Here is a 14,699-nt window from a genome sequence, read left to right as displayed (position 1 = left end):
TTTTTTAGGGAATTAAGAAGCTAGGAGCTTTTAGCTCATCATGTTTTTAGATAAGAAAGCATTTAAAAGTAGCTATTTTTATGGCATTCGAACTCGTGATCTTGAAGATGCTCTCTTCTATAATGTTAGTTAGTAAGCGAGATTTGGTTTTAAGCCGACCATCGTCTTGATGCAACCAATACCACCTAAGAACAACCTAGCACCAAGGTTAGGCTCTCTAATCTTCTGCTGCAAAGCTTCATGGTAATCATTAGCCAACAAGCTACCAGCATTGCTCAACACAGCAATCACAGAGCTAATGTTCGAAGTCGAAATGGCTCTCCTCAGACAGCTCTGCAACACGTAGAACACATCGTCCACCATTGATGTGGTAAGGCTGTCCGGTACATGCTCATTAATCCTTTTGGCTTTCCTCACATTCTCAACCATAAAGAACCCTTCTAGTATCACATAGAATCCCGTCACGTCCTGAATCACTTTGCTAAAGCTACCATTTCTAAACGCTTTCGTAGCTCTTGGTAACAACTCAGCATCAACTGACGTCAAAGACTTGATCTTTGACACCATGAACTCTGTATAATCCTCACCTAACTGCATCAGAGACAGTATCTCCTCCACGTAGAGCTCTACTTCTCTCGGGTCTGGTCTTTCAGAAGCACCACCAGCAAGCAGATTCAAATTGGAGAGTTGTTGATATCAGAAGCCAACCTAGCTAGCTTCCTAAACTCCATGTACTTCTTCAAGATCAACGAACCTCTAGAATCACATTCCTCTTGCAACTCACATATAGCATAAACAACACCGTCTTCTCCCGCATAGACCTCTCAAGATCTCATCGTTCTCTTCAATAGCCATGACAATGTCCTTAAACAAATTAGTTAAACTTCCAACGAAGTTCACTTGCTCGACTCCTTGCTCCATGAGCTCAACCACATTCTCATATTCCATCCTCCCTCTCATCGCAATCACCTAAAATTATATGAAAAGAAAACTAAAATTTCATAGAAACTGCGGATGTCGTCTCCTAAAAGGTGTGAAAGTTTCCCACAAAATTGACCTTCTAACTAAATTGAATAATATTTACAAATTGTACACACGTACGAGTGTGTTAGAAACTTGTGAAAGTTTCAATATATATGTAAGAACGTTTACACATTTATCTCCAGTAATCTCACGTCATGTACAATATGTCAATGTCTATCTATATAATTATTTAAACTATTATTTTATGAAGTAATTTTCCGCATTCGAGCTTTCACATTAAAAATTAGAGTGGTTAAAATAATTGTTAGAGCGGTTAAAGTCATTGTTACCTCTAAACATTAATGTATTTGTGGAAGCACTGAGACATGGTGGTCAAAGTTTAAAGTCTTCTACACCCAAGTATGGGGTACGAACCCCAGACAACGCAATTTCTACAGGAAGGAGTCTAGGTTTCAATTCCCAGAGAATGTGAATTATGCAAAAAATTAGAGAAAATGCTTACAGGAGATCTTCAGCATGGTGCAAGGAGTACCGTCAGGAATGGATCTTATAGGGCTACTCAGAATGATGCAGTCAGGCGTGAATCTTCATAAAACAGGTAGAATTTTCGGCTGTAATATCGTCTATGTAATGTTTCTCATAATTTGTAATAACATAATTAACGAGACAAAAAAAATTAATGTATTTTAAAAAAAGGATAATTCTTATATATTTTGTGTTGTTATCCGAAGAATATATATTTTAATACATTTTAAAAATAGATGAAAAAATTTAAAAATTTAAGATTTAAAGGAAAATTGCCAAAAATAGTATTTTCAAAGTACCACTTCATATGTTTACACTAACCACTTTTATCATTATCTTTAACGAAGAGTAAAAGACATTTATAACCCTTTGATTAACTATGACAAAAAAAACTTATCGTTAACTAATTTAAACTTAAAACATCAACTCTAAACCCTAAATCATCAACTCTAAACTCTAAACCTTAAAACATCAACTCTAAACCCTAAACCCCGAAACATCAACTGTAACCCTAAACCCTAAATCCTAAACCTTCAAATCTAAACCCTAAAACATCAACTCTAAACCCTAAACCCCGAAACATAAACTCTAACTCTAAACCCTAAAACATCAACTCTAAACGTAAACCCTAAACACTATGTTTTTTCTGAAATTCAAACCCTAAAACCTTAAACATTCAAATCTAAACCTTAAAACATCAACTCTTAACCCTAAAAGTAAACCCAAAAACCCTAAACCTTCAAATCTAAACCTTAAAACATCAACTCTAGGTTTTAGGGTTTAGGGTTTAGGGTTTAGAGTTGATGTTTTAGGGTTTATGGTTAATTTTTTAGGGTTTAGGGTTTAGAGTTTACTTTTTAGGGTTTAGGGTTTAGTGTTGATAGTTTAGGGTTTAATGTTTATGGTTTAGGGTTTAGAGTTGAAGGTTTAGGGTTTAGGGTTTAGAGTTGATGTTTCTGGGTTTAAGGTTTAGAGTTGATGTTTCAGGGTTTACGGTTTGGTTTTCAAAAAAAAAGTAGGTTTTAGGATTGATGGTTTAGGGTTTAGGGTTCATATTTCAAAAGAAAAGGGTTTATGATTGATGTTTTAGGGTTTAGAGTTGAGTTTTAGGGTTTAGAGTTTGAATTTCAAAATAGTATAATTCGAAAAAAATTTAAAAAGTTATTTTTATATTTTTAGTTTTTTTATTTATTTAATTATTTAATTATTATATATATAAAGAACAATGACATAAGAGCATGATTAACCCTGGTCTCTTAACTGGGGTTCTTATCTCATGATTTGACACTATTTTTTTTTTTTACACTTTTCGGCTAAGAGACGACTCTTATATCTCTTATTAAGAGACAGTTCTTAGTTTTTCTTAGTTAAAATCTAAGAAAAGTTAGGAACTGTCTCTTAGCCGAAGCTAAGAACCCGGTTATGAGACTGAGGTTAATCATGGTTTAAGAGTCTTTTACCACTTAATGAAGAAGATATTTTTGAAAATGTCCCTTCAGTAGTGGTAAAGATGAAAACTGGTAATATGAAAGTGGTAAAAATAAAATTTTCCCAAATTTAAAATATATTATGTTATGCAAAATATACTTCACATCATAATATTTTTAAAATAAATATAAATCTCTATTTGGAAAAAAGTTTCATGACTACACGAAATTTACTATAATATGGTGGAAACCATCCAATGTATGATAATGTGTCAACAACTACACAAAGTTTATGTCAATATATGTCACATGTACGAAATAAATAATAATATGGTGGCAACATCACAATCGGGTTTAATTGATTTTAAGCTAAGTTAATGGGGTCAATCCGTAATTTATTAAACTTAATACATTTAATAATTTATTAAGTTTAATAAACTTAATTGATTTTGATAATAAACTTAATAATTTATTAAACTTACTTAATAAACTTTATTAACTTTGTTAAACTTATTAAAATTAATAAATTTATTAAACTTAATCATTTATTAATAAAATTAATCATTTAATAAACTTAATAAATGATTAAGTTTATTAATTTTAATAAATTTATTAATTTTAATAAGTTTAATAAAATTATTAAGTTTATTAAGTAAGTTTAATAAATTATTAAGTTTATTATCAAAATCAATTAAGTTTATTAAACTTAATAAATTACGGATTGACCCCATTAACTTAGCTTAAAATCAATTAAACCTGATTGTGATGTTGCCACCATATTATTATTTACTTCGTGCATGTGACATTTATTAACATAAGCTTCGTGTAGTTGTTGACACATTATCATACATTGGATGGTTTCCTCCATACTATAGTAAATTTCGTGTAGCTAGAAAACTTTTTTCCTTATTTTTATGTATATATGAAGGTTTTCAAGTTTGTATTAATAAAAGATATTTTATTAAAGTAAAAACATTATTGTATATAAAAAATTGATATTTAATTAAATATTAAATATTTCAAAAAGCAAGACAATAATTGATTTAATGATTTTTGAACTGATAATATATTAAGTTACAATTTTTTAAAAAATATAAAATCCACTAGTGCGGTCCGCACCCCGCGATGAAACAAAAAACTTGGACTAAACTTTAATAAACAAAGACGAATTGAATGCGCCCCTATTCCATATCTTTACAAATAGAATAGGCTATGGAAAAATAATATTAAATTTTAAAATAACAATTATATCTAAAAGTATAATAAAAATGATGATACAGAAAAATGAACATTTTAACTTTAGAATATATATCTGACATTTAGGCTAAAATTAATATATTATAGAATACATAAATGAATATTGACTCATACCACTTTTTATCAATCTCTAGTAAATGTATACATTTCTAAATGAATTAAGAATTATACCATCAACTGTAAAAATGTTTTCAAACTGTTTAGGCCATTTAATATAATTAATTAATATTCAAAGTTTATATAATTGGCTAACATAAGGGTAAACATGTTAACTTAATGATTGATCAAATTGTTATAAATTATGAAAATAGATAATGATTAATCGTGCATGAACACATTTTAAAAATAATATTTTAACATTTGTCAATTTGAGGTTATACAAAATATCTTTGGAAAATGAACAACATAATTTTCTCTCTTTTTTGTGTCTTTGTATGTATCAATGTCCACAACTCTTATATAGACAAAAAATTTTAACAATTATATTTAGAAGTTTGCAATGGTTAATCATACAATGGTTGATCATCAAATATTGTAATGTTTAACTATTTCAGAGTTATAGAACATTTACACAGGCTGACAAAGAACATTTACATTGTTGCAAATATTTATCTGAGAATGCAATGATGCATTTAAATAATTACTAGATTTTGACCCGCGCAACCGCGCGGGTGTTTGTTTTTACTCTTTTTATACATAAATTATTATTTTTAAACATTAGTGGTATATTTTTTTAACATTAATCATATACTTAAATGTTTATATAACTATTTCAAATATAATAATATTATATTTTACATGTTATAATCAATCATTTGATTAAAACCGTATGTATTTTTACTTCTTATTATATATTTATCTTATTGTATTTGCATTTAGTTATTAAGCAAATTAATATATTCATGAAAAAACATATTTGAAAATATTTTGTATTTAATTTATGCTAAATTCTGACCCGTGTTTCAAAGCTGTATTTCTTTTTACTAATATTTTTAAGTTTATTCAATTTAGATAATATATTATTGTATATACAAAAGTCTAAAATATGTTACTTTTTAGACATGTATTATAAGGTTTGTTAATTTTAAGCCGTTCTATCATCATATTATATTTTTAAAATAAATAATTTATATTTATGAAAATAAAATTTATAAATTTATCAATTGAATATACTTTTATCATATTTATTTAAGTATAATAATTGTATTTTAACATGATCATGACATAAAGTGGATAAAATAGGATATAATTTATTTATTTTTTATTTTATAAACGATAACTTAAAATACATTAAATTATTGTTAAAATACTTTTACACAGATTTATTAGAATTTAAAATGAAAATATATTATGATTAAAGTAGTTACAAAGATTTTATATTATAAAGAAATACATGTTAATTTTTATACATGTATTATATATTTTGCTTAATCCATCTTACCAACATATTAGATTTTATTTTTGAACATAAATTTTTTATACTTATGAAAATAAAATTTATAAATTTAATACAGTTTTATTATACTTAGCTCAATATAATAATTTTCTTTTAATATGATTGATTATTGTTATATAATATATAAAATATTACAGAATTTTTTATTTTTTATTTTATAAACGATTACTGAATTTATTAATGTATAATAATATTTCAAACTAATTTCGAAATTAGTGAAAAATATTTAAATATAATTTCGAAAATGAAGATCCTGTAAAGATCTTTTAAAACAGATTTGTTAGATTTTTAAAATAAAAAGGATATCAAAAGATATTATGATAAAAGTATTTTAAAAATTCTATGTATTATTAGTCTTAATAAAATACATTTAATAAAATTTCTAAGTGATGGTCCAAATTAAAAAAAAAATCACACATGAAAAAAGTCATGACTTCTCTTTTAATATATAAGATAATATTTATCTGAGAATGCAATAGATCAAATTAGGTTAATTAACCACCAAATTAACCTTACTTTTATGGGCCCGCTTCTAATCGCTGAGTCAAACTTTGATCTTCGTTAAACTATTTTTTCAAATATTTTTTTATTTATATTATTGATGGACCTAACTCACATTCAAAAACTACTTCTTGAATAAATGATTGTTCATACATATATATATTGCCCAAGGAACCTCATCACAACCGATGTGAGATGTTTAATAGCCCCTCTCGAAATGTAGGTGGAAAACGGTCCATCGCAAACAACCAAAGTTCAACATCTCGGATATACCACAGTAATATAGGCCACTTGTACATGCTAAATAGGTAGGAAACGTTATGTGGAAAAATATGTTGGGCTTTAACCATTGTTTATATACTGTCCAAGGAACTTCATCACCACCTACGTGGAATGTTTAATAATTTATATTCAATCTTCCTCCGCTTCTTACAATAATCATGTGGTATACAATTCTTCGCCAAAATAGTTTATAGAAATATGGTAACGTAAATATATATAAAAAAATGGAACCAGGTGACGTTACTATATTGGTTATTTATTGTTGGAGTATTGACCAATGATGTAGTTTTACCATACTGAGTTTTACTAAATGCAATTTCATTTCTGGCAATAGCAAAATTCCTACAGCGGTTCAAAAAGGACTGTAAACTTTATCCTGGAATCTACTGGGGGAAAATAATAATGACATTAACCCACATGAATAATGTGATTTCTCATATATGGTCTGCAACTAAATGATTATGAGTTATGATATGAAATAGTAGTTGGTTGTTGATTCATTCATTAATAACTACTAATTGACTTGGTTAGAGTTTGGATTCTACCAATATCGCGTAGGATTTAATGGAAGAGCTATAAATTTAATAATTTATGCATGCTTTTGTTATTTACGACTAAAATTGGGAGACACGACTAAAATGGACCAAAGTTCATTAATTTGGAAATCATGTTAGACATGGAGTCCATACAGGCACTACGTTTCCATATAATTAAAAATGGAATCTCTATTTTGCTTGATGCTAGCTTTGCAAAATAACATCAGAAAATGAGTTTTTTTTTTTGTATAAATTGCTAATGACAATATATATATATATATAAATAAAGTTAATTATTAGCTAAATTTTGCAATATTAATAGAAAATGACAGTACAATAAAGCTTTCTTTTCATAATATATTTCATCTAACAAAGTTCCAGATATCATAATTTTATTTGGATTGCACCCAATATTCTTTTTATAAGATCGGTCATATTTCTGTTTATTTAGACATTACAAATATTTCTCTAAGCAAAAACAAAGTCATATGAGTATCTGATTGGTTCACAATTTTATCCTTTTTTTTTGTTCGAAGGTTCACAATTTTATCATTTATTCATTTGTAACATGATTGGTAAACAAAATGTTCCTGCATAAATACCATAAGATTCATGAACAGCAAGAATATGACTAGATCAAAGCTATTGATAGATAAAACGTCAATATCATATATCCATCAGAAAATCTATACACATAAATTTTTTGAATGTTCATATATAGTTTTAATATTGAGTGAATTGACTTAAAATCCAAAAAAAAAGATGAAATTAGTAAACTATTTTTGATGGAACAAGTTTTGTGTCTATCAACGAATGCATCATGGTATGGAATTTAGAACATTAATTTAATTAGAGAAAAAAATATGTATACAGAATGTAATTTCACTTTAATATTTGGCTTCCGTAATATCATTGGCATTTATAAATTACGCATCAATATACCGAATTAATTGATCAAGTCACCTCCGACATGATCGCTGAATTAACGGATGCCATTTTGAAAATCCACAAGATTTAAAAATCATTGCAGAATTCATTGTTTTAAGAATAAGACATGTAATTAACTAGTATTTAATTACTACCCCAGTAAAAATAACAAAGTTAATTCTTATATAGATCTGAGCGGTCGTATTTTTATTTGGAAATATTTCGTTCTAATATGCAATTATATCTTAGTTAAAATCCACTATTAAATCAAAGATTATACATGCCAATTGGAGAAATCATGTCTACATAGTAGATGTGCTTAGATTTTTTTTTTGTAAGAATGTTAAGTAGATGTGCTTAGATCGTTAAAGACCATACTGGATCGATAAGCCTTCACATGCTCCACAAACAGAATTGTTACGGAACTTCGATGTGTTACGTGATTAAAAATTTATGAGATTTGCATATCTCGGATGTGAATATGGGATGATTACATCAAACTACCAAGCTATGATTATAGTGATTTCTAAACCTCAAGAATGGCCGATATACCATGTTCTGCTTGAGTTATAAGTCGTCTCCACAATGGCTTTATGAACTGTGCCTTTTGAAGTAGAAGCCATTAATTTACACGTGCTTGAAACATCAACAAGAATATTACAAATGGTGATGTTTGAATTCTCTGTTCCTTCTTGACTTTTTTGTGTAAGAAACTCTCTTCTACATTTTCCATTATCTTTACTTGTATAGTTGATAGTCCAACCAGTTTTATATTTAAATTAATGAAAAATAAAGATGTAGTCCAAACTATCCAAAGAAGAAGTGTTTGTGTTATTAGTTAACATTATGAAGCATTGGTCAAGATAATGGCTAGAACCTTTGACATTATACAAAGTTATCGGGCAACATCGGCTTGAATTTCTTCAAGGGAACGACCTCGAGTCTCTGGTACCATTTTTATCACAAATAGGATGCCCATACCCGATATCATTGAATATATGAAAAACACACCTGTGATTTTACATACATCAACAAAGTATTAAATTGGTCAATAATTAAATAACTGAATTTACTTGGTTACTTGTCAAAATGAAGTGAATTACCACAAGAGCTCCACTGGAAGAGGAAGTTGAATGTGTACGAAACGAACCAATTAGAGGACCAGCTAGTTATATTGCATAGCGTCCCTGATGAACCCTTTATATTCATCGGTGTCATCTAATTATCCCACAATGAAAAATTGAAATACGGAAATTAATATTTGGTAAGTGTATATCAGTCATCAGTTATGTTTTCTAAAATTAATTCGACGGTATACATATATTGTTGTGCCTATTAAAACCTAACTATTTTGTTTAACTATTTAATTATGTAGTTACAATCATATTGAAAACCACGATTACCTCGGAGACAATGACCCATGGAATACCTCCTATTCCAATTGTGATCGAAGTTAGAAACACCTGCAATAATTTTCCGTAATTGTTTATCGAATAGTCTGTATTATATCTTAAGAAAACAAACTAAAGTTTACTTATAAATAAATTATTTGTGATTAAATATTTTTAACAATTTAAACTAATACTAGTAATTTAATAAATTTATGTTTTTAAATTTATAATTTATTATTATTAGTTAATAAAATACATTAAAATATTTGTATTTTTAAAACATTCGTTTTGAAAAATAGATGGTAGCATTAGTTAACATTAAAATTATCAAAGCAAGACTATTTAATCTCTTTGAATAGAAGAAACTTATTACGTACCAGCACTCCGATCAGTGTTGAAATCGAGGTGTAATTGTCGAGTAAAGCATAACTCTGTAAATTAGTTTGATTGCTTCAGTTATATATTGGAAAAAATATAAGCTGAATTTATATCAGACATTTTTTTTTGAACTGAACATCAGCCATATGTTAACTAATATAGTAATTCTTTTAGGTAAACAAAAACACCTGAAACAAAAACGACAGCCCTGTGATGAATGACCCCAGACACATCATGCCCGTCGCAACCTACAAGTATTTCACATAAACAAAACGACGTTAATATCTTATTTCTCGACTGTATTTAATATCGTTTTTAACATTAAACATATTTTATATAGTTTCGTTTAACACTAGGACCATTTAACAACAGGGATTAAAAATAAGCCAAAACCATTAAAAGAGGTCGTCTCCCAAATTTATCCACGATTATCAATCCGAAAATGCTCATCGTGGCTTGCACCACGGTAGCTATCGTCACTCCTACGTTGTTAGGAAACCCTGTGAAATAATTAAATTGCAGATTATTTTCCTCTATAAAAATTAATTTTTAATTAATCCTTGTTCAGTAAGGGACTTAAATTTTACTGTGTACCAGCTTTGTTAAAAATCGAGCTCATGTAAAATGTATAACCACTGAGACCTCCGAGTTGTTGCAGTACTAGCAATCCAATCCCCACCTAAAGATAACCGATTCATTCAGTAACACGTTTTTGTTAAAAGAAACTACAATTTTCATCAAACACTTACAATAACAGCACGAGAATATCGCGGTTTGAAGAGTTCAAGAAGACCATCTTCTTTGGATTCTTGAAGTTTTTCCATATATTTCTGAAAAAGAAGAAGACTATTTTATTTTTAAAACTAAAAGATGCCAATTTCGTAAACATGTTTTTTACTTTGATTTCTGCAGCTTCTTTGGTGATATTAGTGCTGTTTCCTCGTAGACGTTGGAGTGCAACTTCCGACTCTTTAACCCGACCATTTCTAGACTATAAATTACAAAACCACCAAACCTATTAAAAATGTTGCTATTCACTCACAATTAAGCATGTTGGAGCTGACCATGAAAAAACGACAAGACTAATTAATTACCAGCCACCTAGGAGACTCCGGTATAAAGACCAAACCGGCGAATTCTAGAACACAAGGAACTGTACCTGCACAACTCGTATCAACTTGATTTAGAGTACATTTAAAATTATAAGAACATGGTGCTAAATTTAATTAAATCGTTTTATAATTTTTGGTAGAAAAAGTAAAAACAAATTACTGAAGAGAGCTAAGTTCTGCCATGAAATTACTGATCCAACAAGGAAACTGAAGGCCATGCTAGCACACATCACAAGCTGTAAGAAAAAAATATTAGAAACTTTTAAAATATATTAGTAGTAACGACATCGTATTTAGCGGTATTACCATGCTAACCGCAGAGAACGCGCCTCTGATTCTTTTGGGTGCAATTTCTACAATGTAGACGGGCACCTGTAGATCGAGATTACATATATTTGGAGTTAATAATTAACTCAAACGTTGCTTATATCCTTATAGGTTACTAGACCCTACTTAACTCAAACTTTGCTTCTAGCCTTTTAGGTCACTAAACCCTAATTATCAATTACTCCGTTTTATAAAGTTACATGTTTTAAAAAACAAAATTGGTTAAAAATACATTTGTGTAATACTCCCTCTGTTTTTAAAAGATGCATATTCTAAACTTTTTAAATATATTAAGAAAACTCATTAAATATGCATTGTTTTTTGTGAATAATAGTTTTTCATAACTTTTAACCAATAGAAATTCAATAAACACCATTAATTTTTTTGAAACTTACAATTTTTCATAAAATCATACATTGAAAAAGTAAAAATATATCTTTTTGAAACAATTTTTTTCTCCAATACATACATTTTTTAGGAACGGAGAGACTACATGTTTTATCAACTAATAATGATAGTTGCAAACTTAAAAAAAAACTTAATTAAAATTATTAAATTCTTACTCTCTCCGTTTCATACTAAGTGTTGTTTTAACTTTTAAATTTTATTTTATTATAAGTGTTATTTTACATTTTCAAAACAAATATGAATAATTTCATTTTCTAATTTTTATTCTTACTTTAACTCATTAATTAAAAAATCAACTAAAATAAAAAATTATATAGGAGCAAAACAAAATAATATTTAAATGATACTTATAATGAAACATATAGATAGAGTATTAGTTAGAATTATGGAAAGTATAATTATAAAATTTATGCATTTATTATATATATTTTTATTAATGTGTAAAAGTTTTAAAATATGTATTATATTGAAACCGAAAGAGTATTAAATTAGTGAACATACCACATAAGAAGTTACGCCAGATGCAACTCCGAGAAGAAATCGTCCAATATCAAGTGACCAAGTCGCCTAGCATATTATTATATTAAACCATTTATTAGTAGATACATAAAGCTTTAAGAAAACATGTTAGCAAATGTACTTCGTCTGTTTTTATTTTCTAAAACTAGTCTAGACTTTTGATTCAAGATATATTTTGTTTTATATACATTAATGTCAGGCGTTGAAACTCCAAACCGGAGATGTAAGTTTTCTCATCAATTAAGAAAACATGTTAGCAAATGTACTTCCTCTGTTTTTAAATATAAGATTTTTTAGGTAAAACACATTTATTAAGAAAATTATTTTTTATTTAAAAAATATCATTAAAATTTTAAATTAAAAACTATTCAACCAATTACAAAATAAAACTGTTAAATTTGATTGGTTACACAGTTTTTGATAAACTTAAAAATACTTAAAAATATGAAAACATCCTACATATTGAAACACAAAAACTATTCTAAACATTTTTTATTTAGGAACAGAGAGAATATTATTTTGTGATTAACTATTTCTTATAATTTTTAGCTAATCAAAATTCAGTAAACATAATTAATGTCTTCAAAATTTATAATTTACTATTTATATTGAAAATGTGAAATAGGTATTTTTTACAAACAAATTATTTTTCTAAAATATGGATTATATTGAAACAAATGGAGTATTTCATAAACATTAACACCAATATGCGAAAAAATACATTATATATAAGAAATTAAGAAATTTTGACTTTGCTGACAAAAAGAATTTGACTGATTTTTAGAAACCTGAGAGAAGGCTATCATAAGCCAGCCGGCCATGCAAAATGAATTTGACACCCACAATGCCTGCACATTGAATCACTCATCAAAACCTAGTTTTCTTGGAATATAAATGTATAAACATGGGATTGTAAATTAGTTTTAGGAAAATGAGTAAATGGGCTTACGCCTCTCCGACCAAAAAGATCGGCGAATCTTCCCGACAACGCGGCTCCCACGAGTCCACCAATTGTTAATACAGATCCAAAGAATGAAAACTGCATCCGTATAAAGAACAATAATTTTGATTACTTTTTTTATTTGTTATTCAACGTAATAATATATTCTCTCTTTTTTTGTAATAATAATCTTTTAAAAATCACTGAATATCAGCAAGCCGGCAAGTAAAATCAACAATTCAACACTGACCTCAGCCAACGAGAGATTTAGTCCTTCCATCATCCCAGTTTGAGCTGGTGACGTAAAGCCGGCCTGCCAAAAGAAAAAACAAATTAAAAGCTAAAAAGTCTTGTAAAATTATACAAAAAATGTCAGCTATCGTGTGACAGCAAAAATCTACATCAAATGATAAACAGTTTTCTTGAAAATTGACACTCCAAGAGAAATAGAAACAGAAGAAAACATGTAAGTCAGAAATCTTCCAAACATAAATGATTTGTCATTGGATATCTAACCTACTTAGTACTATACTACATGACATAACCAAATCAACAAATTAAGTTATTATAATATAACATACAATTATGTATGAAACATACGTCAATAGTTTTTGTTCTTTATCTATTCTATTAGCTAGCACCCGGTTTATAACCCTAGCAAACACAAGAGAGAAAGCATGAAAAGTGAAGATGTGGAAACTTACGGCAGTGCCATAGGAGAAAGTGCCCCAGAGAGCAGTTACGGTTGTGAGGAGTAAAACAAACGTGACGGGGCCGTCATCGTCTCCGCCATTGACACGAGTCTTCTTATCTGACTCGATGTCTTCTTGAATCCTCACTTTCTGAAGCAGTGGTTCTTTCCCCATGGCTGTGATCACCAGTTTGAGAGACAATTTACTGAGAGCTATCGCTTTTTCTTACAAGAAAAGAGAACTTAAGTAGAACGATTATTGGGCTAATTCCATTTAACGTGTATGAGAAATGACAGATTACGAGGAGTTTTTTTTTTTTTTTTTTTGACGTCTACGAGGAGTTTTTTTAAAGTATAAACAAACTTGAACATATATAGAACCATTCAAATGACCCAAGTTGTGGAAAAATGAGAGATAAATAACACGTGTTTTATCATTTATGGGTCTACATGACTACATCAAATGGTAATATAATATTATTTCGTATATTAATATTTAATTGACCGGGTATAAATTTGGATTTAGAACAATTAATTGCGTAGGATTAGTTGTGCAATTATTATGCTTCTGCATACTTTTCTCAGATTTATGAAATTGAACAATTGGGGAGACATAGTTTTTTGTTATTTAGTACGACTAACGATGGCAAAGTTAGTTTAATTTGGAAATCATCCCGGACGTGGAGGCCACAAAGTAGATAGACACTAAGACATCTTACGCTTCCAATGTCGCACAGTTTTATAACATTTAGTTTTGTTTTTAAACATCAATAAAATCTCAATATATAATAGCAAGAAACCATTTTGCTTCTTCAAATAACACACATATGATTTTATTTTGTTATTATTTATGTAGATCACCTACAGGAAAGTTAGTTATTTTTAGCTGATATTCTTTTGGTAATTATGATATAAATTAATACTGTATAATAGATTTTAATCTTACAAAGTGTTAAATATTACAATTTGTATTTCTCAAGCAAATAAATAAAGTTACAACACATACCTGATGCTCAAGGTTTTTCACGGTTATATATA

General features: G+C 28.3%; 1 protein-coding gene across 1 annotated transcript; it reads right to left on the bottom strand.

Annotated features, from left to right (window-relative positions):
• Window positions 1-8,377: 8,377 nt before the first annotated feature.
• LOC125598465 (putative sugar transporter ERD6-like 13) lies at window positions 8,378-14,430 on the bottom strand. Its single transcript, XM_048772524.1, has 17 exons — window positions 13,675-14,430; window positions 13,221-13,283; window positions 12,980-13,069; window positions 12,819-12,878; window positions 12,013-12,078; window positions 11,083-11,148; window positions 10,937-11,012; window positions 10,759-10,823; window positions 10,563-10,655; window positions 10,414-10,494; window positions 10,259-10,343; window positions 10,058-10,164; window positions 9,853-9,912; window positions 9,664-9,717; window positions 9,299-9,358; window positions 8,999-9,113; window positions 8,378-8,906 (listed from the first exon to the last, which is right to left on the bottom strand). Exons 1-17 carry the CDS (start codon window positions 13,834-13,836, stop codon window positions 8,791-8,793), a joined length of 1,419 nt encoding a protein of 472 aa, XP_048628481.1. The 5' UTR covers window positions 13,837-14,430; the 3' UTR covers window positions 8,378-8,790.
• Window positions 14,431-14,699: the final 269 nt, after the last annotated feature.

Source organism: Brassica napus, unplaced genomic scaffold, assembly GCF_020379485.1.
Source record: "Brassica napus cultivar Da-Ae unplaced genomic scaffold, Da-Ae ScsIHWf_170;HRSCAF=307, whole genome shotgun sequence".
NCBI lineage: Eukaryota > Viridiplantae > Streptophyta > Magnoliopsida > Brassicales > Brassicaceae > Brassica > Brassica napus.
This window is presented reverse-complemented; position numbering and strand designations above follow the sequence as displayed.